Source organism: Hipposideros armiger, unplaced genomic scaffold, assembly GCF_001890085.2.
Source record: "Hipposideros armiger isolate ML-2016 unplaced genomic scaffold, ASM189008v1 scaffold_7, whole genome shotgun sequence".
In the NCBI taxonomy this organism is placed as follows: Eukaryota; Metazoa; Chordata; class Mammalia; order Chiroptera; family Hipposideridae; genus Hipposideros; species Hipposideros armiger.
The window spans coordinates 1,936,287-1,960,124 of record NW_017731357.1 but is presented as its reverse complement, the minus strand read 5'-3'; the positions used below and the strand labels follow the sequence as shown (position 1 = coordinate 1,960,124).

The window sequence follows — 23,838 nt, the reverse complement described above, 5'->3', positions numbered from 1 at the left end:
GTGTGTGTGTGTGTGTGTGTGTGTGTGTGTGTGTGTGTCAGTGTTAGTGAGATGTATCTAGTATAAGTCCTGTTTTCAAGTAAAAGTTAGTGCATGAAGGGTGAAGATGTGGAGGTAGAGTGAGGAGAGAGGACTAGCACTTAAAATCAGCTTAAGACCAAACTCTTGCACTGTCAGAAAGATTCCTCAGTACATCCTTAAAAATAATAGTATACATAACATACCATGTCTCCTTCAGTCCAACATAGTCACATTTTCCTCCGGTAAGGGAATAAATCTTTTTTTTTCAGTTGAGCATCAGACAAAATAGTTGGCTTATATGGAGAGGCCCTGTTGTACTAACTACTAAAATCATCTCAGCATGGTAAGCTGTTTACACTGCAAGAGGTTCAGAGGAACTCAGACTGCCTAGAGAAACAGCAAATGCATACTCACTCCACTCTTCTTTTCTTCTGCTCTCATTCTCTCCCCACCACCTACTTGCTTTGCCCTCCCTCCTAAATTTTCCTCCCTTACTGTCTATTTGCATGAGCTTAAGTGTATATGTGACACAACTCTGCCATATGTATGTTGACAACAGTTGGTGGTACCTTCTGGCTTGGGCACAATGTGTGATGAGTAGTAGAATAAGATTAAGTTGTAAAAGTTCTTAGTGGCAGATCATGCATTGAATGCCAAACTTAAGGCTCTTTTGTTGGAGAGCTTTGGTGGGTTTTTAACTAATATGATCTAATTTGGGTTTCATAAAGACCTAGTTTCTAGCAGTTAAATAAATAGAATAAGCTTCCAGATGACGAGAGAAAGGAGTGAATTGAAGATACTTTGGGTTTTCAAGTCTGGGTTCTAGATGGTTTAGTAATGCTGGTTAATAAATTGAGCTTGGTAAATAATGATAAATTAGCCAAGCCCTGAGCAGAATGCTTCCCAGTTTGTATTTCCTTTATACCGCTCAGCATCCCCAAGGTCACCCACTTGGTTAGAGCCAGGACTTAAGCCCATGTCTGTCGTATGTAAAAGCCACTTGTATGTATTTATGCCACAGGACTTCATTTTGGGGCAGTGGCCAGTTTGAAGAGCTGGTAAAATAGTTGGATAGAGCGGTTTAGCAGAAACTGTAGGAAATACAAAACTCCAGAGAGCAATCAAAGTCAGAGCTGACTTACTAGGGAGTCTTCTACATATTGGTTTGTGATTGCCTTGAGAGGAAGAAGACGAGTTGAGGACAGTACTTGGGGAAGAATCAAGAAAAACAAATAGGTGAATTAGATAAAGGCCAGGAGAGAATATGGAGGAAAATAGAGAAGGAAGGGGGTCTTTTTTTTCACAAGCTCAGTTTTGCTATAAAATTATCCACATCATTACTTTGGTCCTCAAATCAAGTATTCTGCCAGCAGAGGAAGTGGTATTAGTTTGTTCTGACTTGTGAGCTGTACCAATTGTTAAGAAATGGCTCTCCTTTGCCATTGGTTCCCTCTGCTTTCAGTCATTTTCTTCATCTCCTGTTCACTCCACCATCCATGACAGTGTGGCTTTCTACTCCCTTCAGTATGCCCCTGTCACTTCTCTTGCTGAGGTCACTATTGACCAACTATTTTAAACATACTAAGGCACAAATGTAAACTTCCTTTAAAATCCCCATTTGTGCCACAAATCTGACCCCCACTTACTTTGTCAGCCATGTCTCCCAATGCTGCCTTTAGATGTGTGCTTGAATTTTCTGTTTATTTTTACCACTTTTTTTGATGTTTTAAACCATCCTTAGTATGAACTGTACTTTTTTATACCTCCTCTCTTTTTTTTTCTCTGAATTATGTTTCAGTAAAGCATTAGTTTAATTGATCATAGCAATTGTAGGCTATGTTAAAAGAAAAAATACCAGCTAGATGTAAGACGTGGGATGAAGACGATGTACAAAGATAGTCCCTCTTCCTTAACTTTCTTCCTGAATTATTGTTTTTCGTTCATAAATACCGTGAATCTACAATGCGTGATTTTCAGGTCTTTATAGTTAAATGGAAGTCTGCTCAATAAAAAAGAATGTAAGCAAAATTTACCCATTCTTTCATATTTGTTTAGTATGTATTGTGAACTGAGCTGGTGCTCCAGGTGTTGTGCTAGGTGACAAAGGGATTTAATCACTTCTCTGATACTTAAATGGGGAAATAGTCAAAACATTACAATACATGATCTCTGCTCTAATGATGGAAAATGTAAACACACACACACACACATAAAATGCAGGGGAGCACAGAGGAAGACACTTTTGAGAGAGGGGAACATTTAGGAAAGGTTTCACAGAAGTAGTACTACAGCTCCATAGTCCCTTGTCCTAAACCCCTTAGGCCAAATGTGTTTTGGTATTCAGAATTCTTTGGATTTAGCAAGGTAATGCAGTGCATTTATAATATATTTTACCCTCCTAGCAGGGTCTGTGGCAATATCCTGGAGTCAAACACATTAATATTTCTGCAGTAAAAAATAACGGTTGTTCTGATGAGCTAAGTGAAAACTATATAAAAAGCCCCAGGTGAAGTTTCAGCACCAAGTGAGTTTATGCAAAATTTACAAAAATCTGTGGGATTATAATAGATTATGAACCTTTATTTATACTAAGTGATTTAATAATGGGAAATGGTGTTATCTCCTGTTGTCACTTGCTATCCATCCTTATCATTTTGAGACTGAGTTACTGGTAGTTATTTAAACAAGTCAGAATCACTTTTTTTCCTTTGTACTTTCAAGTTCAAGTCTTTTAGAGCCCTGCGATTCCGTAACATCCTTTGTCTAAGTCGTTTAGTAAGTCTCTTTCAATTTTTACATCCTAGCTATTTTACTAAAATACACTAATCTTCGTACTCTACTTTGCATTCTTCCAGATACCTCCTACATTAACATGAGTCAAAAGAATATTCATTATCTTAATTACTTCTTTCATGATGCAGTGAACTTGACTTGAAAAGTTCACAGCCTAACTCCTTAGAAAAATTTTAGTGGAAGCTCAGTGCATAATTTTTCTTTTGATTTCTTTTTACTGTTTAAATGAACATAAACTTTTTCCACATAGCACATGTATTGCAAGCAAACTTAGTTTCTCCTTTATGACTTTTAAGTATCTCAAGTTTAAGCCCCACTTGTTAGCTATTGATTTTTCTGAGCCATTAGCTTTTAAAGTAGAGCAATGCCCACACAAAAAAATGAATTAAGGAAGACTATAAACATAAGGCTACTGATCTCTTCCTTTAATTCATTGAACTATGACAGTTTTTCCATGTTAATATAGCTTATTCTCTTTTAAAATATATAAAATTTGCATATAACACATTGCTGTGTGCTCCCCCAAAGTTGTTTGTACTTTTTTCTTCAGCTTTTATTTTTGAATTTTTTTTAATCTATAAAATTTGAAAGAATACAATGAATACCTATATAACCTCATCTGGAGTCATCAGATAAGTTTTTGCCAAGCTTATTTAGCCGCCTCTATAGACACACACGTGCACATACTTTATTAGCTGAGTCATATGAAAAAGTACTTCACCCCAAATACTTCGACCCACATCTCTTAAGAATAAGGATAATCTCACATAACCACATTACCGTTTACCATATGTAAGAAATGTGAAATTCAATAGTAATCAGCTAATATACAACCTGCATTTGAATTTCCCCCAACTACCCAAAAATGTCTGGGTTTTTTTTTTTTTTAGCTCTTAACACTCCCCACCCCACCACCCCAATCTAGATTGAATCAAGGTTCATATTGAATTCAGTATGTAGTCATTGTGTCTTTATTCTCTTATAAATCTATGAGAGGTGTTTTTTTTTTCTTTTTCTCATAATTATTTAGGTTATACATTTTTTCAGAAGAAATATTGATGTTTACTTTTGGTAAATCCCTGTCCCATTCCAATATAAACTGTGTGATAGATATTTCTATTAGTGGACCCTGAGTAAATAGACACTTTAACACTGAAAATAATTAAGGATGGGGATATTGCTACTTTTTATCCATCTTCATCATAGTATATAGTTTTTATCTTTTGGTTTTAATTTTAAGCTAGTTGAGAGCTAAGAGAAACCCTCATTCTTTGTAAATCATGATTCCCATTTTCACATATTTGAGATAGATTGCTTTGGTCTACATTTATCCCTATATAACACTAAAGCTCTTTTAGTTCACTTTCCTAAGACTCATACGTTCATTATGTTTTAGCATTGAAGTAGTCCTTTTAATAGGACCCTTGAAAGGAATCAAATGATAATGCATCAGGTGGGCTCTGGATATTATTGGTAATGATTAGATTTCCCTGCAGATAGCAGGCTTTCAGAACAGATTCTTTTAGATGCAGTGGAATGGTTTAATCCCAATAGTAGATAAGGCCAACTCCAGTAAATACGGTATAAATTGTTATAATCCTGTTGGACTATTAACAAGCTAATTTAATGATAGTGTGTTTCTGATATGTTGGAAATTCTGGTTTCTTCACCAACTACGTAGTTAGTTCCATTTAAATCAACATGATAATAAGTAGTTAAGTACATTTTGAAATGTCAATAATGTCAAAAATAGAAGAGCCCATTTTCTTCTGAAATTTTCAATGTTAGGAAGTCTTAGATTTAGGAGGAGCATATCAGATAGTAAGTAGTATGCTAGGGAGTAGGAAGTTAATTTTCTAAAATTTCAACAGTATCAAGTCCATTGGAAACCACTCCCCACAAACTTAATTTCTTGCCATTATCATTTTGTCATTCTTTTGACCATCTTATAAAGCACTGTTTTTATATTTCAGTTTTTAAAGGTACCATCTTATATGCACAATATTAATACTTATGCACTTTATCTGTGCCTTTTGTGTATATGTGATTGCTTTGTTTTTATTATTTGCCGTTCCTTTTTATTTTTCCTGAGTCTTAGAGTCTATGCTATTTAATATACCAGTGAAATATTACAGGCATGGCAGTATTGTGTAGTAGTTTGGAATCTAATCTGCCTTCACATCTTGGCTTCTTCATTTATTGGCCGAGGGACCATGGACAAATTACTAAGCCAATTAGTCTTTGTTCCTTTTTCTGAACAATGAGGATAATAATTGTATCTTTCTAATATAACTTTTATGAGTATTATGTGAGTCTTAGCATGGAGTAAGCACTCAGTAAATGTTAACTAGTTATTAATTATAGAAACCTTAATCACCTTCTGTTTTTAAGTAAGTTAATATTCATTGACCTAGTACAGTGGTTCTCAACTGTGGGCAATTTTGCCTCCACTCTCCCCATCCCCAAGGGATATATGGCAATGTCGTGACTTGAGTAGAAGGGGTGCTACTGATACTTTGTGGTTAGAAACTAGGGATACTGCTAAACATCCTATAGTGAACAGGACAGCTCCCCACAAAAAAGAATTGTCCAGCCCAAAATAATAATAAGTGTTGAGATTGAGAAATCCTGACTTAATGGAATCTAGACTAATAAACCCCTTTTAAATAATTTGTTTTATGTTCTTTTTGGTGTAACTATTGCACTTTCAATTGGCAGTCATTGCCTGTTTTTTTCAAATTAAAAAAAATCAGTTTAGTAATTATATAATTATTTTAACACAATTTAAGAGTTTGACGTGTCAAGTTCAAATATAGATCACTGGCTGCCAGGAACTAATCTAATCGTTTTATATAACATGTAGTCCTCATAATAGCACTGTAAGTTAGGTGTCCCCTTTTTACAGTTAAGGAAACTGAGTCACGGAGAATAAGTATGGGTGGAGCTGAGATTTGAACCCAGGCAGTCTAGCTCTAGGATGCTTTTACCTACGCTGCATCTTTCTCTCTGTGGTCTCTTAAGACTCTAATCATAAAAAACATGATTTGTGAAGTTATCACACTCGTTTATTGAAAAATATTACAAATATTAGGCATTGTTTCCAACTTTTGTCACTTATGAAGGAAGAGGTTTGCACTGGTTTTTACTTGCCTGATCATAAGAATCACCCAAGACTCTTATTAAAATAGATTTCTAGGCTCTGTTTCTAACAAGTAAATTTAAAACTCTGTGAGAAGAACGCTGGGAATCTGTCACAGTGGCCTACATGAATCCTGTGATCAGGCAAGTTAGGGATACTCTAGATTAGATCTCTTTCAGAACTAACAATATTTTTTCCCTTTTCTTTCACACATTATACATCATTACCCTATGTACATAATATACACTTTATCAGAAGCACATAGTTTGAATATAAATGAAAGCAAATTTTTAAGTATTAACTCCCTTTCCCCTTTGATTCCCATTTTTAAATGGATAAATGAGGTGTTCTACAACTCTGGTCATAGCCAGTTGGCCTAATAATTGAATAAGAGGGTATAGTCATGAAGACCAGTCCATAGTTAGCATAGATCCTAGTGCTGTTGTCTTAGGGGTCTTCTAATACACTGTTGAGTTAAATATACAATGCTTTGTGATGACATTGAACAAACGAAATCTAAAAATTCTAAAACTCTGCTTTTTCATGGTTAATATATATTTGCTTTTATATACTTCTTTTTTCCATCCAAGAGTTTAAAATTCTTAAGATACTCATTTTATCATTGACTGAGACCTTGATTTTCAGCCATGTGGTAGGTTTAAATGAAACTGTTAGATGTCTTATTGACATTCAGACATTTACTGTTGTCCTAGGGGACGCAGTCCTGGAGTGACAGGTGGCAAGTGTGTTATGAGGGCTTATGTGTTGGCTTTCCTGCATGACTTTTTCAGTAAGAGGGATGGTGTAAGGCAAGGCGCCTCTTGGTATACTCTAATTTGTACACCATATACTTCTTAGTGGCTGAGACTTTTACCATAAAGACTTTTAAAAGTGCCATATCAAGTTACCCCTGCTTCATCGGTCTCCACACTGCCATTTGGGAGCTTCCTTTGGAAACTTGCCCCCAGTGTCAGAGGTAATCCCCAGTGTTGTCTTAACTTCAGCATATGATAATATCACGATGGCTTCATTTCTTTATTCTCCTGCCCTAGAATCCTTATCCTATGATTAAAAATCTTATACGAACAGTTGTTTATTCCCTAAGTAATCCCCATACTGTGCTTATGGCATTCCTTCTGCCAGGAATGTGCCTTCGTCCCACCTCCTCTCCCTACTCACATCTAAATTGACAGCTTCTTTATGTAAACTTCTGTGATTTCTACCTCCCCTCACCTGAAGATGAGCTCGCCCTTCGTTTAGCATCTGTGGCGTACTATGTCTTTTTATCTTTTGCCTACTGTATTGATTTATGATTATATTGGGCATGATTATTTGTCCTCATATTATTGTCTTCAGTTTTCTTATTCTAATATTTCAGATATATTCTCATTTCTATTTCCTATGTGAAGTCATTCTCTAAAAGTCCGTCCTTCTTTAGATGTCATCTTTGCAGATTGTTTTTTGGGCGGATTAGATTCTGTGTAACCTCAAATACACCAAACCCTCAGTCAGCCTTTTCTTGGTTTTCTTTCAAGCCAGAGCTATCTTTAATATTCCCTGCCTTTTTGTGGTAGGTAGTCTTTCATTCAAACAGCTAAAAACAGGGTTTGGGTTCTGAAACCACAGTGATCCTTAAAAGTCAAAGAATTCCTTGCTTCTCTGTCTCCTGAAAACGTTTCTGACCCTGGTCGTAAAATGGATTTATTAAAAACAGCATATCTTCTACATTTTTACACTTTTCACTAGTGATTTATTATGTGGTTTTTAATAAATTGAATTGTTAATTGATGTAAGGTACATTTTTAAAATTTAGTGAAACTAAAATGAAGAGGAAATGATAACCCCGATTTTGTTTGACTTTTATTTTTTAGCTTTTCAATACACTCCAACGTTATCTTCGTGTAAAATCAAAGATTGGAATTAAAGCAGAACAGATTACTGTTAAGTCAAGTCTTGAATATTATATCTGTGTCTTCCCTAGGATCCTTTCCCTAAATCTCTTTATTTTCTATTTATTTTTCGCTACCCTTCGATTGAATCAGATCCTATCTTTAGGACCTGCTCATTGCTGTGGACTCAAAAAGAGTGCCTGTCTCTCTCAATTCTCCTCCTATTCCAGCTGCCACCTTTTGAAAATGGAAAGGAACAAACAATTTTAATGTTAAGGGCAAGGAGGAAACCACAATTTGGTTATTCATTGTCAGATCATATTAATAGAGCTGTCAGTTTTGTAAGATTCCAATATCTCAATAAAAATTCTGGACCTGTGAATTCAGACACAGAATATTCATGGCTTAGTATTTACTAGCAACCCTAGCTCCAACACTTTACTGTTTGCAGGGAAGTTGTGTATTGCCTTTTTCTAGATGAAACTACCAAACTAACCATAAATTATAAACTGCTATCTAACTGCCAGTGTAATCAGTAGCATTGGAGATGAGTCAAGAGTGGAATAATACTCCACAGAACCAAGGCTGTGTGTGTGTGTTAGGGGTTGGGGGTGGGGAGACGGACTGTGCTGACTGAATCTCATCTTCAAAAGAGAAGCGGGGGAGTGGGTAAGAAGATGTGGAAGAGGGTGCAGTGTGGGATAGTGAGGGAAAGCTTGAGATTTTCTGCTTTTATAAAACCCTAGCCCAACCACTTAAAAAATAGCTTTATGACATCCGACAAATTTAGAGTCTCCGAGCATTAGTCTCGTCATTTGTAAGACGGAGATAATAGTACCTCCTGCCTTGTCCTTTTTTATTATTTATTGTTTTGTTTATTTTCCCACATGGGAGCATAGTGGAATCGGCCAATCTTCCAGAGGTGTCTGCAAAGTTTCAGGCACTATTTTCCTATGAAGGAGACCTTATTTTGAGGCCCTCCTTGGAAAACTAGTTCAATAAGATCAGTGCCTTCAGAGGTGAATTGTATGGGACATGGGGAAGGAAAAAGGGGAGGAGCAGGTACTGATTAAGACAGCGTAAGGAATATAGTCAGTGGACTTATAACAGCTACGTACGAAGTCAGACGGATAGTAGACGGGGTGGAGGATGTTATGTTACCACTTTATGAGGGGTGTAAATGTCTAATTAATTACGTTTTATACACCTGAAACTAATAAAAAATTTTGAAAAGAGCTAGCAGCATAGTCTGAATTATATTCTTTTTGCCATGATCTAAATTTTTACTTGCTACCTTCCCAGCATACCTTCACAAACGTGCGCACACACATGAACACACACACACACACACACACACACAAAGAAAGTTATCACGTCCTAGCTTTGACTTGCAGCCATAGTCTAAAGCATTGTTTTTTTCAAAATAAGTAAAATGCACAAGAATTGCTGAAACCAAACAAATTCTTTGAATATGATATTTAATGGATTTTCCTTACAACTATAAAGTTGGTATTGTTTTCATGTTTGTTAAATAAGTTAACGTTTTACATATATTTTTAGTCATTTTTTTTACTGGCCCATGTAATTACTGGCTTAATTTACATGGGTTCTGATAGGTAACAATACTTAAACCTAGTAACATATAAAAATAGCAAGGAAATAATAAGAGAAATTAAATATGCTATTACTTATCATACTTTAAATTTTAGTTGTTCAGTAATGAAATGTTTATCGAGCACCTACTATATGCCAGGCACTGTCATAGCGGCGAGTAGACAGCATGAATAAAACAGACAAGACCTTTCCTTTCAAACAGCACTCAGTTGCTAAACCCATTTCCTTTTCTTTAGGGTATTTTCATTGTCTATGAATTTTAGAGCAAAAAGTGCCTTAGAGATCATCTAATCCAACCTCTTTGTTTAAATGGAGAACCTGAGCCACTAAGATTCACAGGAGAAGAAGAATTTAGCAGACAGTTCCAAGTAATGACAGCAAACTATAGGAAAATCAGCACAAGTTATGAGAATTCACTATATTGTTAGCACCATTAGTATGAGTTAGAAAAGGTACAAATTATAAGAAAAGTTCAATTGTGTTACTATAAATGAAAGATTCCACTATATTACCTTCCAGTTAAAATAGAGGAATTAAATTTTCTTAGCGCTATTGTGAAACCGTATTGTGTAGTGACTAAATCCATAAATGGTTTTCTGCTTATAAACTCAAAAGTTTCCAAAGCAGCTATACAGAGGATGCTGTTTATGAGTGTCTAGGTAGTGTTGATAGAAATAATGTGCCTTCCTGCCTTGCTAGAATCATAGCAGTTCAGATCTGGAATTCAGACTCCTTATTTAAACGGTGAGGACATTGACTCCCAAAGAGGTTAATTGACTTGCCCAAATAAGAGCCCAAATTAACAGCTTATATTTAAGCAAGGAATCAGGTTTTGTATATTAGATCATTATAGTTTTATATTCAGATATAAATTATTCTCAACTTTAAATGATCTAATATTGTCATAATCAGACCTGCTGAACATTAACCTTATTTTTTAAATCTGAGAATATCAGAGAACTTGACAAAAGAAAATTGAAGTCACAGATAGTAGAACTGAGTCTCGGCATTATTTCTAATGGTATATCTTTAATGCTAAAATACTCAGTATTCAGTTGCTGGTCACAAATAATTTTTCCCCCACAATAGGTATTGTCTTCTAAGAACTCTGAAGCAATGTCAGACGTTGAAGGAAGCTCTCATTGCTGCAGGAAAAGAGATTATATGGCATGGGCGGACAAAAGAAGAACCAGCACATTACTGTAGCATTTGTGAGGTAAATAACTGCTCTTATCCACCATTGTTTTTTATACAGCCTCTTACCTTTCCACTTTGGGTTTCTCTTTAGTAATTTTTTTAAATGTATTTATACTTTTATGTAATGCAGTTTACTGAAATTGACATTGTCTTCAATCTCATTTTCATGTTACTTAAGTATTATATATTAAAATTTAATATGATGGCATACTATTTTACTGACTATGAATTAACTCTGAAAGCATCTACTATAGTCATTTATCTGGTAGATATTTAACAGATGATAATCATCAAGTTGTTTAGTCTTGGGATTTTAAACTGGGAACAGTCCAGAAGCCAACAGATGTCAATAAACTGGATGTTGTTCAGTATAGCTCCAGGCAGATCAATGTTCAGTCCTCTCTGGTGCATTTGGTCAGTCTTCTCCTGAGGCCAAGGCTTGCAAGAGATGCAGAAATAAAGAAGATGTGGTACCTGTTCTGAAAGAGCTTTTTTCTACACAGAGAAGACAGATTATAAACAACTAATTATAATGTACATGAGACTTGTGAATGCAAAGTTGGTCTTACTGTTATAACTCTGAGGGGGAAAAAATGACCTAATTTTCCTTTTTAGAGTTCATGTAAGAGTTCACAAAAGTATTAATATTTGAGTCCATCCTTAAAAATGAGTATGATTACAGTGGGCTAAAAAAATGATAAGGATTGGAGGTAGATTGAATGTTATGAGATATAAAAACAATATGGGAAATGGAATGACCTATTCATTAAAGGGTAAGTAGTCCAATGTGGCTGGACCACAAACGATGTAAATTGCACATATAAGTCTAGGTGGTAGGAAGCTTGCAGAGTATCTTGAATGACTTTAAGGAATTTATATTTATTCTGAGGTCATTGAAGACATTAAAAGTTTTTGAGCAAGCAACCAACTTGGATATGTGTTTCAGAGAGTAATTGGCGAGGATGGAGACAGGAAGCTGTTGCAGTGCTCTTAGTAAGAGTTATTACCTTAAGGTCTAGACCAGAACCTGGCAGTGGGAATATTAAAGAAGGAGAGGAATTAAAAAGTATTTAGAAGGTAAAATCCATAAGACAACTCCTTAAATGGCAGGAGTGAGAGAGAGGTTGAAGAAGGCTCACAAATTTTCTAGCTCAGATCATGACGTTCAATGTTGTTACCCATTGATAGTAATGGAAAACATGGTGAATGCTAGGATTTTGATTGACATATCTGTTCAAAGAAGACATGAAGTCATGAGAGTTTTCTGTCATTAAATAAATTCAAAGGATATGCCAAAGCTATGGACATTAATGACCATTCTAAACCTCACAATTCTCTAATTCTGACATTAGCTATTATTTGAAACGATTGCATCCATCAGCAATTTTAATGTTGTACAACCTGGCAAAGTCATTGGGAGATCAGATAGATTCTAATTAGGCGTGTTATACCTCAGGAAGATGAATATATAAGTTTTACAGTATTTGAAAATGACTCTTATCACTCAACGTTATTCCTTATCCTGCCTGAACCTTAGCAACTCATTAGTCTTTCTGTATAATATACAGGTATTATTTCTAAAATCGTGCTATACTCATGAGTACAATATTTGTTTGTACTCATACTCCTTAACATGAGGCTTATAGCTATAGACTTATTCACTGTCACTTACCTGTCAATTTCCTCATCTGTAAAATTATATTCATTATATTCATTCAACAAACATTTTGAGGCTTGGCTAAGCACTGTGATATGCCCTGGAGGTGCAAAGATGAGTAAAAATCTTCATCTTTGAGGAAGTGAGTCTGTAGGGGAAGACAAATATCTATACACAGTGCCCTATTATGAGTACTATCATAGAGAAGTAAAAGGAAAATAATAATCACTCTCATGTGATTGTATACTAATGTTTAGGATTTAAAACAAAAATAAGCTGACCTTTATAAAAAAAAAATTTATTTTTTTTAAAAAATATTTTACTGGGGAATTGGGGAAGGGGAACAGCCAAGTTGTTGTCCTTCAGTCTTAGTTGTAGAGGGCACAGCTAGCTCAGCTCCAAGTCCAGTTGCCATCAGGTCGCCCGTTATAGCCCACCATCCCATGGGGGAGTTGAACCAGCAACCGTGTTGTTAGGAGCACATGCTCTCACCAGCTGAGCCATCCTGCCACTTGTTGGCAGCTCGGGCGCAGCTCACTGGTCCATGTGGGAGTTGAACCTGCGACTCTGTTGCTCAGAGCTCGCACTCTTAACCAACTGAGCCACTCGTCCGGCCCATCAAACTTTTAAATTAGATTTTTGCCAGTGGTTATAATGAGTATGTCATTTTCTTAGGCTAACCCCCTAACTATGCATTGCCACCCATGTCTTTGGGTTTGGTGCAAAATAAACCTGATCTATTAAAGATTCTCAAACACAGCTGTTTGTCTTGGTGCCTGCTCTTAACCAGAGATAACTGTCCACAATTCATGTAAAGCAGAATTATATAATTATACTAAAGCAGTACAATAAATACCACTATTGCTATTGAATGCTTTTTCTCTTGTATAAAATAGGTGGAGGTTTTTGATCTGCTTTTTGTCACTAATGAGAGCATCTCTCGGAAGACCTACATAGTGCATTGCCAAGATTGTGCACGAAAAACAAGCAGAAACCTGGAAAATTTTGTGGTGCTAGAACAGTACAAGATGGAGGACCTGATGCAAGTTTATGACCAATTTACATTAGTAAGTGAAATCAACATGTGAGTACATAGTTAGTTGTATATGGAAGCAGCAGTGTTTGTTCTGCCACCTGATAAGTAGGAGGTAATGAAATATTTAAATTTTCCTTTGGCTCATTAGATATTGCATGAGGAAATATTCATATCATTCCCCCCTCTTCCACTTCCAAGTATTTATTCTGATGAAGTTGGCATATTTCATTTTCACTTTTCTTCCTGGGTGAGACCAGCCTAAAATAATGTCACAATAATTGCATTTTAAAATGTTTGCGTGCATTTTGAGCACTATCATGTTTTTTGTCATTTGATCTCACTTGATAAAATGTTTGTATACACAGGTTAGTAGCGTCCACAAAATGAATCAGTAAATGGGCTTTTATAGATACTTCTAGTTTTAGAGCTAATTGCATTTATTTAAAATTTTGTCCTTGCCAGAAGTATTAACTTCATGGGAATATTTGATGGAGCTTAACTTCCTACCATGTTATACAACCTTATGAAATTCAAGTATACTTATAAATTGCATACAATTTTTTAATTTTAAACAGCAGATGCTTAGAGGGAAGCATTTTACTCTAGCACATCACTAGTTTTATGAATAGAAACACAATTTATGTATTGTTGATTTCCTCCACTATGTTTATCTTACATATGTTATCAGAAACTGAATTTTTGAAATTTAGCTCCTGATATTTTCTCTTGAATGGTCGTCATGATTCCTTGAAGAAGAAAAGTGCTTATAATGTGTTAAACAGAATATATTATCTAGTTGAGATAAGTTCTGAAGCCAGTCACTAATGAAATTATAATTGATTTGTTAAATTATTTTCCACAAGCCTTTTTCTTTAAGCGACCTAAAAAAAGGATCAACTTAATAATGTTCTTGACTTTTAACATTCTTGAGCTTTTGACTGCCTGGTGCAGTACAGAAAAATGCTGGTACATTGAGTGAGGTAATGGTCTCAAAGTCTTAGGAAAATTGTCCAAGTGTGAGGCAGTAAGAGAGATTGTACTTGGACATTGTGTAGCAGGCTGTTGACCTTTTCTTGAGAATTGTTTTCCCTACCTTCACAAGCAGACTCTGTTTTTAGCCTTGAGCTAGGGAACGCTATTAACAACTTGTATACCAAAGTAACATACTGTACTTTTATTTTCAGGCTCCTCCATTACCATCCTCATCTTGATATTGTTCCGTGGACATTAAATGAGACCTTTTCTGCTATTCAGGAAGTAACCCAGTTCTGCACCACTGTTTTTTGTAGCTATCTCGTAAGGCTGCTGGCTGAAAACTGTGTCTATGCAACCTTTCAAGTGCGGAGTGTCAACCAACTGGACAGGGGAGAGCACTGCTCCTACTCCAGGACTCTCTCAAAGCTGATCAGCTGTGCTTCAGAAAAAAATAATAATTTCCATGTTTTGTATATATCTGACAAAACTGGCAACATCATACAGACTACTGACTTGAAAACAACCTCTTTTATATTTCTCTATTTCTGGGCTGATGAATTGGTTTTCATCTATCTTTTCCCCCTTCAGAATTTTCCTTGGAAAAAAATACTAGCCTAGCTGGTTATTTCTTTGTAAGGTGTAGTTAGCAATTTTAAGGCTTTCTTTGGTCAACTTTTTTTTAATGTGAAAAGTTAGATAAGGAACTTTTTTACTGTTTTTATGTTTTTCTGTCTTGTTTTGAAACCATGACGGTTATTACACTTTTGGTTCCTAAATAAAATGTTTAAAAAATTAACAGCCAAGTCACAAAGATAATGGATTGCACATAGACTAAGGAAAAAACTTCAGATTTGTGATTTTTGTTTCTAATCTTGATGTAAATTTACACTATTTATAAATACATATTTATTGCTTGAAAATATTTGTGAATGGAATGCTGTTATTTTTTCCAGATTTACCTGCCATTGAAATTTTAAGGAGTTGTGTAATTTCAAACACTACTCCTATTACATTTTCTATGTGTAAATAAAACTGCTTAGCATTGTACAGAAACTTTTATTAAAATTGTTTAATGTTTAAAGAGTTTTCTATTGTTTGAGTTTTAAAAAGACTTTATGTACAGTGCCCAGTTTTTGTTCATTTTTCAAATCTGATTATATATATTTTATATATACTTATGTATGTATATATAATATATATAGAAATCTGGATATATATGTATAAAGATTTAGAACTTAAATTTTTCTCGTTTTAAGTTTCACATCTATGGTAGATTTTTGAGGTGTTTACTGTAAAGTATTGCTTACAAAAGTATGATTATTTTTAAAGAAATATATATGGTATGTATCTTCAAGACCTAAAATGTCAGACTGGTTTATTGTTTAGTTGCAATCACTGCAATGACAGACCAATAAACAATTGCTGCCAAAATGTAGTATAATAGTAGAAAACAAATAGTGATTGAACTTAAGATTTTAAAGGGAATATTATATGGGCTTGAAAAATCCTTTACATCACTTAGTAGTGTTTTATATGGAAAAAAGATTCAGGTGAAGGACTATTTTAGAATGCAAATAAATTGAGACTTTTTTTTTTAATGTTAGGAAGATAACTGAAATTTGAAATTTCCTGCTTTCCTGCTTGCATGACACGATGTGGGAGGGAACTAGTCTGTAAATTCCATCATGGTACCTTGTGTTTGGCACATATTCTCTTTTTATTATGCTCTTCTAAGATTTTTCCAGGAAGCTTGACTGAAGAAGCATAGAGACTGCTATAAAGGAAGTTATATGTATGACTAAAAAATTTATAATCCTCTCTGGTGAAATGCCATGCTGATTGCATTAATCAAGTACTTTTCCCGTAGTTTTGGAGTATGTTGTCCTAGAAACAGTTTGAAGGCCTGAAAGCAAAAGCGTGGAGATATTTTATTCAATTAGTTAATAATTTGGTAAATATTACTTCTAGCTGCAATCATCTCTTATTTATAATTTCAGAAGGAAATAATTACAAATCTCTTAGTTACGGAGCAAGTGTGCTTGTCTAAGTGCTGCTCAGGATGTTTAACCATTAATATTTTTAAATGAACGCAAGACAAACATTTTTGCAAATAAAAATTGCAAAACAACTATCCAGAAACAAAGATGATAAAATAGAATGCTAAAGCTATGCCTAAATGTTTTTTAACCAGTTCTAGTTTATCTTACTGACACGGTGTCTTATTTTCTATAGTTTTAAGATAATTTATTACCAAGATTAATATAAGTTGTGTAACATTTAGGAGTACTTTAGCGGTGTTTATCAATACATATTTGGAAATTATATGTCAGAAATAATACTTGTTTAGCTTAGTTTTTTAATGAATTATGAGGATAGGAGATAGAAATCAAACACCTGAACATTACTCTGAAGTATAACTAGATGAACATTAAGTCTTATGTAAACTGTTTTTTCATCAATTTAACATCCTTTATAATTTACATTTTTCAGGTTTCAGAAGAAATAAAGTGATTTTTTCTTTTTACTGCTTATATAGGTAAATTTCATTAAAGCAGACTCCAGTTCCCTTAATAATGAAACAGGTTTCATCATAACACACACATTGTTTAGGAAAGGAGCTAATTACCACACTGTATGAAAAAGCAGATGTGTTGATCCAGAAAGTGAGAACTGCATCATGTTTTTTTCTTGCTGTCACCAGAAATCTTATACCAGAAGTACAGTAGTTCAACTTGTTTAACCTATTTAACTTAATAAAAAAAATTTGGCTTCTGCATTTTAAAATAAAATTTAAGTCGCTTTTCCAAAGTAGTAAATTGACAGGACTTTCGAAATACTAGTAGTTGGTCAATGGGAATTTAAGATCACATAATATTATGAATTTAACTTAAATGAAGTGTCTGCTTCTCAGAACCTAGTTATTAAATATTTAAATTATTATCATTGTGTATTTTATTTCAGTATATTCAGTATAATTTCATTCAGTATATTTAACATCTAAACAAATCTGAATAAGACGTGATCCCTGCCCTCTACCCTTCACACATACATCTAATATGGGAGATTCATGTAATATATCAGGCAAAACCTAGAAGAGGTAATAAGGGTGAGTAGTACTGGGGATTGCATTTCAGCAGGTTTTACATCCGCACACCTTCCAGAGCAGGACGATTTGGGAACTTGGACTCAGTGGTTTGGAGGAGACAACTGAGAGGAGAGGTAGGAAGGCCCTGATTTTGGAAAGCCTGCCATGAGAGATTTACACTTGACCCTGTAGTTAATATGCAGCCATCCACAAGATTTAAGCAGCAAAACAGCATTGAATTTGCAGTAATCTTCCTCCCTGCTTGAACACACTCGATCTGTCCTGTACATTGCTGCCAGAGGGATATTTCCAAAGCACAGAAATTCAAGGGAGAGATGACTTGGGCTTGAACTTTTGATTTTGTGAGGATGGAAATAAGAGCACAAATTTAGATGACAAAATGTAAAGTCTCCAGAACCAATTAGATGTCTTCAGATGGGTGGGGGTGTTTCTAACCAGAATAGGAAATACAGACAGGCAGTTTTGGAAGCAGAAGATAATGAATTGCTTGTAGGACCTCTAAGTACAGGTAGTTAAAATTAAGAGAGGCCTGGAGTGGAACCATGTATCCAGCTGTCCACTGAGTTGCTGCTTAGAGCCAGAGGAGATAAGACCATACAGAAACTGGTGAGGAGCGGTAGACCAAATATCCACTAAGGAATGTCAGAAGAGGAGATTGCAAAGCAGAAGAAAGCTAAAACCAGCCAGTGTGATGTTAGACAAATAACACCATGCTGCAAAAATGAGTAGTAAAGGGATTTCTTTGGATTGGCACAAGATGGTAACCTTTGCCAGGGCACCTTCAGTGGAGCAACACGATGCCGTGGATGGGAAAAGGTATTGAATTTGAGAGGAAGGAGGGGTCAGTTTGGTCTTTGAGGAGCTATGGGTATACAATTATGTTGGGTCTTTGGAGAAGAGCAAACATTACCAATTTCAGACATTTTGTATCATTATGGAATGCTTTACACAGTAATGGTTCTGTATATGTACCTGAAGAAACCCATGTGGTGGTTCGGTTTTGTAAGGAAAAGATACTGCTTAGTTGAGCAGGGAAATGAGGATGGTCTTTTTTTGTGTAACCCAAAGATGCGTACCACTTACTGAGTTCTTATGCAAAGCCCAGTGCTAAGTACTTCACATACATTCCTTTCAGTCCTCACAGTGAACCTTTGAGTCATGGACTGTTTTATCCTCATCTTAGGGGTAAGTAAGTTGAGGCAGAGATCACATGTCCAAGGTTTGTGGCTATTCAGTGTTGAAGCCGAGATTCTAACTGGTAATCTGACTTCAGAGCAGTGCTAGTCTACCTTCCCTCTGCAGAGAAATAGGAATTGAGTGCTTTAGTCATGTTTGAAAGAAACGTCTCATTTTAAATATCTCTTTAACAAGAGAAAGATCTCTTTAAATTTGAGAACCTATAATTAGGATGACCATCTCTCTTATAGTCCAAACCAGAACCCCTTTGGAATTGAAAGGGGACACTTAGTAATTGGCCAAGGCAACAGCCATAAAATAGGGCTTTCCTGGGCAAGCTAGGATGTATGGCATAGTGTTTAAGCTGGTCTTCAGAGGAAGCATTTTAGGAGGAGTAGTTACCTCCTTCCAACATCATACCCCTGTATTTTTGCACTCTTAGAATGAAAAGGAAGAATGGATTTAGGTTGTAGTAGAACCCACAATTGCAGTTGGAAGAGATGAATTATCAGGGTGAAGATGGAAGCAATGAATTAGAAAGTGGAAATAATACAGGAAAGGGAAATTCCTGTTAAGTCAGTGATGTCTGCTGAATTGTTCCCATCCTAAAATCTAAGTCACTTCAAGAAAATGAGTAAATAAAATATTGTGAAGATGAATAAGCATTTTCTAAACTTTTGGTCTGACTTCCATTTACCAATCTAGTTTAAGGTGGGAATTTAACATTCAAAATATGACATGTACCAACCTGAAAAAAATGTAGAATCACAGTTTTCTCAGGGTTTTAAAGCCAGTATCATGTAGTTTATTTCCAAGTGATTAAACATCTTAATATGAGCAACAGAAAGATGACTGATGAACATAAGGACTGTCCTAAGATATTTAAATTATAACCATGTGAGTGTAAGTGTAGGATCACTTCAAGTAGATTAAAGGTATGATTAACACAAAGCAATACTCTGAGCCACACCTACTTCCAAAATGCTCATACACATCTATTAAATTGAATAAGGGGATAAAACAGGCGAAAGCAAACACTGATATTGTGGGCTTATATAGTCAATTGTAGCTAAGCATTAGCTTTCCACTTTGTAGTAGAATAATACATTTGGCACAGTGGAACTAGATGAGAATGTTATCTTTAGAAAACTTGATGTATGTGATTTAAATGTCATCTTTCATTAAATGTATTCAGATGGAAATATTGAGCTGTCTGCACATGGACAGGATTCTGTCTACAAAATGGAAATCAGTACCCAAATCTATGATCAAGATTTTCTGGGTTTAGGTACCAAAAACATTTGGGGGTGCGGGCGGGGGGACGGGTGACAGCAGGTTCAAAAGTACATGAGATACTGATACATCAAAAATTTCAGTAGAAAAGAAAAGCTAAAAAGTACCAAATATTTAAAAAACTATACAAAGCCTGGATAATTTTAAAATATTGATCAGTCTACAAATTACCCTGTCATAAATCATTCCAAATCAGATGGGGCTTGTAGTCACATCCCATGACTATATATATATATATATATATATTAGTTGAAACTCAATATTATTCTACATCAGCTTCAGGTGTACAGAGCAGTGGTGAGGCATATACACAATCTATGAAGTGACCCCCCCCAGTAAGTCCAATATCCATCTGGGACCCTACATAATCTATACAATACTATTGATTATATATTCCATACTGTATTTCACATCCCAATAACTTTTGTGACTACCAGTTTGTACTTTCTAACCCCTTCACCTTTTCCCCCATTCCCCACCTTCTCTCCCATCTAGCAGTTTTTTTTCTGTATATCTGTGTCTATTTGTTTTGTTCGTTCATTTACTCTGTTCTATAGATTCCACGTGTAAGTGAGATCATACGGTATTTGTCTTTCTCAGTCTGACTTATTTCACTTAGCGTACTATCCTCTAGGTCCATCCATGTTGCAAATGGTAAGATTTCATTCCTTTTTAGGGCAGAGTAATACTCCATGGTATAAATGTACCACAATTTCTTTATCCAGGCATCTATATGTCGGTTGTTCCCACATCTTGGCTATTGTGAATAGTGCTACAGTAAACATAAGGGTGCGTATATTTTTTCGAATTAGTTTTTAAAATTTCTTTGGACAAATACCCAGGATTGGAATTGCTGGATCATAAGGTAGTTCTATTTTCAATTTTTTGAAACCTCCATTCTGTTTTCTGTAGTGGCTGCACAATTTGCAATCCCACCAACAGTGCACGAGTGTTCCCTTTTCTCCACATCCTCACCAACACTTGTTTTTTGATTTATTGATAATAGCTGTTCTGACAGGAGTGAGGTGGTATCTCATTGTGGTTTTTATTTGCATTTCTCTGATGATTAGTGACATTGAGCATCTTTTCATATGTCTATTGGCCATCTGTATGTCCTCTTTAGAGGAATGTCTCTTCATGTCCTCTGTCCATTTTTTAATTGGCTTTTGTGTGTTGAGTTGTATGAGTTTTTTATATAAATTTTGTATTTAAACCCCTTATCAGATGTATCACTGGCAAGTATCTTCTCCCATTCAGTAAGATGTCTTTTTATTTTGTTGATGGTTTCCTTTGCTGTGAAAAAAACATTTTAGTTTGATGTAGTCCCATTTGTTTATTTTTTTCTTTTGTTTCCCTTGCCCGAGAGGATATATCAATAAAAATGTCATTAAGGGTAATGTCTGCAAATTTACTTCCTCCATTTTCTTCTAGGGGTCTTATGGTTGTGGGTCTTACATTGAAGTCTTTAATCCATTTTGAGTTTATTCTTGTATATGGCATAAGAAGGTAGTCCGGTTTCTTTCTTTTTTTTTTTTTTCATGTATCTCTCCAGTTTTCCCAACAGCGTTTATTGAATAGACTGTCTTTACCCCCAATGTAAATTCTTGCTTCCTTTGTTATAGATTAAATGACCGTATAGGCATGGATTTATTTCTGGGCTCTGTATTCTGTTCCATTCATCAATGTGTTTCTTTTTATGCCAATACCATGCTGTTTTGATTGCTATAGCCCTGTAGTATAATTTGGTATCAAGTAGCATGATACCTCCCATTTTGTTCTTATTTCTTGGGATTGCCATGGCTCCTCCGGGTCTTTTATGGTTCTATAAAAGTTTTAGGATTATTCTAGTTCTGTGAAAAATGTTGTTGGTATTTTGATAGGGATTGCATTGAATCTATATGTTGCTTTAGGTAGTATTGACATTTTAACTATATTATTTCTTTCTATCCATGAGCATGGTATATGCTTCCATTTATTTGTATCTTCTTTAATGTCTCTCTTCAATGTCTTATAATTTTCTGAGTACAGGTCTTTTACCTCCTTGGTTAAATTTATTTCTAAGTATTATTTTTTATGCAATTGTAAATGGGATTGTTTTCTTAATTTCTCTTTCTGATAGTTTGTTATTGGTGTATACAAATGCAACTGGTTTCTGAATATTAATTTTGTATCCTGCTACTTTACTAAATTCATTTATCAGTTCTAATAGTTTTTTGGTAGAATCTTTGGGGTTCCCTCTATATAGTGTGATATCATCTGCAAAAAATGACATTTTTACTTCCCCCTTTCCAATTTGGATGCCTTTTATTTCTTTTTCCTGTCTGATTGCTGTGGCTAGAATTTCCAGTACTATTTTGAATACAAGTGGTGAAAGTGGTCACCTGTGTCTTGTTCCTGATCTTAAGGGGAATGCTTGTAGCTTTTCCCCGTTGAGTATGATGTTAGCTATGGGTTTGTCATACATGATCTTTATTATGTTGAGATAAGTTCCCTCTATTCCAACATTGCTGAGAGCTTTTGTCATAAATGGATGCTGGATTTCATCAAATGCTTTTTCTGCATCTATTGCTATGACCATATGATTTTTATTCTTTTATGTGATGTATCAAGTTAATTGATTTGTGGATATTGAAGCAACCTTGCATACCAGGAATGAATCCCACTTGATCGTGGTGCATGATCTTTTTAATATATTGCTGAATTTGGTATGCTAATATTTGGTTGAGGATTTTCTCATCTATGTTCATTAGGTATATCAGCCTATTGTTTTCTTTCTTTGTAATATCTTTGTTTGGTTTTGGGATCAGGGTAATGGTGGCTTCGTAAAATGAGCATGGGAGGCTTCCCTCCTCCTGGATTTTTTTTGGAATAGTTTCAGGAGAATACATGTTAAATCTTTTTTGAATGTTTGGTAAAATTCACCTGTGAAGTCATCTGGTCCAGGACTTTTGTTTATTGGGAGCTTGTTGATTACTGATTCAATATCATTGGTAGTAATTGGTGTGTTCAGATTTTCTGTTTCTTCTTGATTCAGCCTTGGAAGATTGTATGCTTCTAGGAATTTTTCATTTCTTCCAGATTTCTTAATTTGTTAGTGTATAGTTGCTCATAGTATTTTCTTAATTTTTTTTTTTTGCATTTCTGTGGTGTCTGTTGTCATTTCTCCTCTTTAATTTCTGATTTTATTTATTTGGGTCCTCTTTTTTCTTAATGAGTCTGGGTAAAGGTTTGCCAATTTTGTTTATCTTTGCAGAAAATCAGCTCTTGATTACATTGATCTTTTTGTATTCTTTTTTCTTGTCTCTATTTCATTTATTTCCACTGTGTTCTTTATTATCTCCTTCCTTGTACCCCCTTTGGGCTTATTTTGCTGTTCTTTTCCAATACCCTTAGGTGTAAAGATAGAATGTTTATTTGAGATTTTTCTTGTTCTTTAGATAGGACTGCATTGCTCTGAATTTCCCTCTTCAGACTGCTTTTGCTGTGTATCATAGTTTTGGGTCATTGTGTTTTCATTTTTGTTTGCCTCGAGGTATCTTTTGATTTCTTCCTTGATCTCATTGTTGACCCATTCATTATTTAGTAGCATGTTTAGTTTCCATGTGTTTATGTTTTTCAGTGTTTTTCTTGTAATTGATTTCTAGATTCATAGCACTGTGGTCAGAAAAGACATTTGATATGAGTTCAGTCTTAAATTTATTGAGACTTGTTTTGTGGGCTAACATGTGGTCTATCTTGGAAAATGTTCCATGTACACTTGAAAAGAATGTATATTCTGCTGCTTTGGGGTGAAATGCTCTAAAAATATCAATTAAATCCAACTGATCTGGTGTGTCATTTAGGCTGCTGTTTCCATATTGATTTTCTGTCTGGCGGATCTGTCCACTGGTGTCAGTGGGGTGTTAAAGTACCCCACTATGATTGTGTTACTGTCAATCTCTG

General features: G+C 35.1%; 1 protein-coding gene across 6 annotated transcripts in view; it reads left to right on the top strand.

The window, feature by feature from the left end:
* KDM6A (lysine demethylase 6A) overlaps positions 1-15,756 on the top strand; it is a 198,554-nt gene extending 182,798 nt beyond the window's left edge. For all 6 annotated transcript variants that reach the window (XM_019649665.1, XM_019649675.1, XM_019649645.1 and 3 more), the window contains 3 exons: positions 10,546-10,672; positions 13,207-13,377; positions 14,531-15,756. In XM_019649665.1, coding sequence (XP_019505210.1) covers positions 10,546-10,672; positions 13,207-13,377; positions 14,531-14,557 — 325 coding nt within the window. In that variant the 3' untranslated portion in view covers positions 14,558-15,756. The remainder of the gene's footprint in view (positions 1-10,545; positions 10,673-13,206; positions 13,378-14,530) is intronic.
* The last annotated feature ends 8,082 nt before the right edge of the window (positions 15,757-23,838 follow it).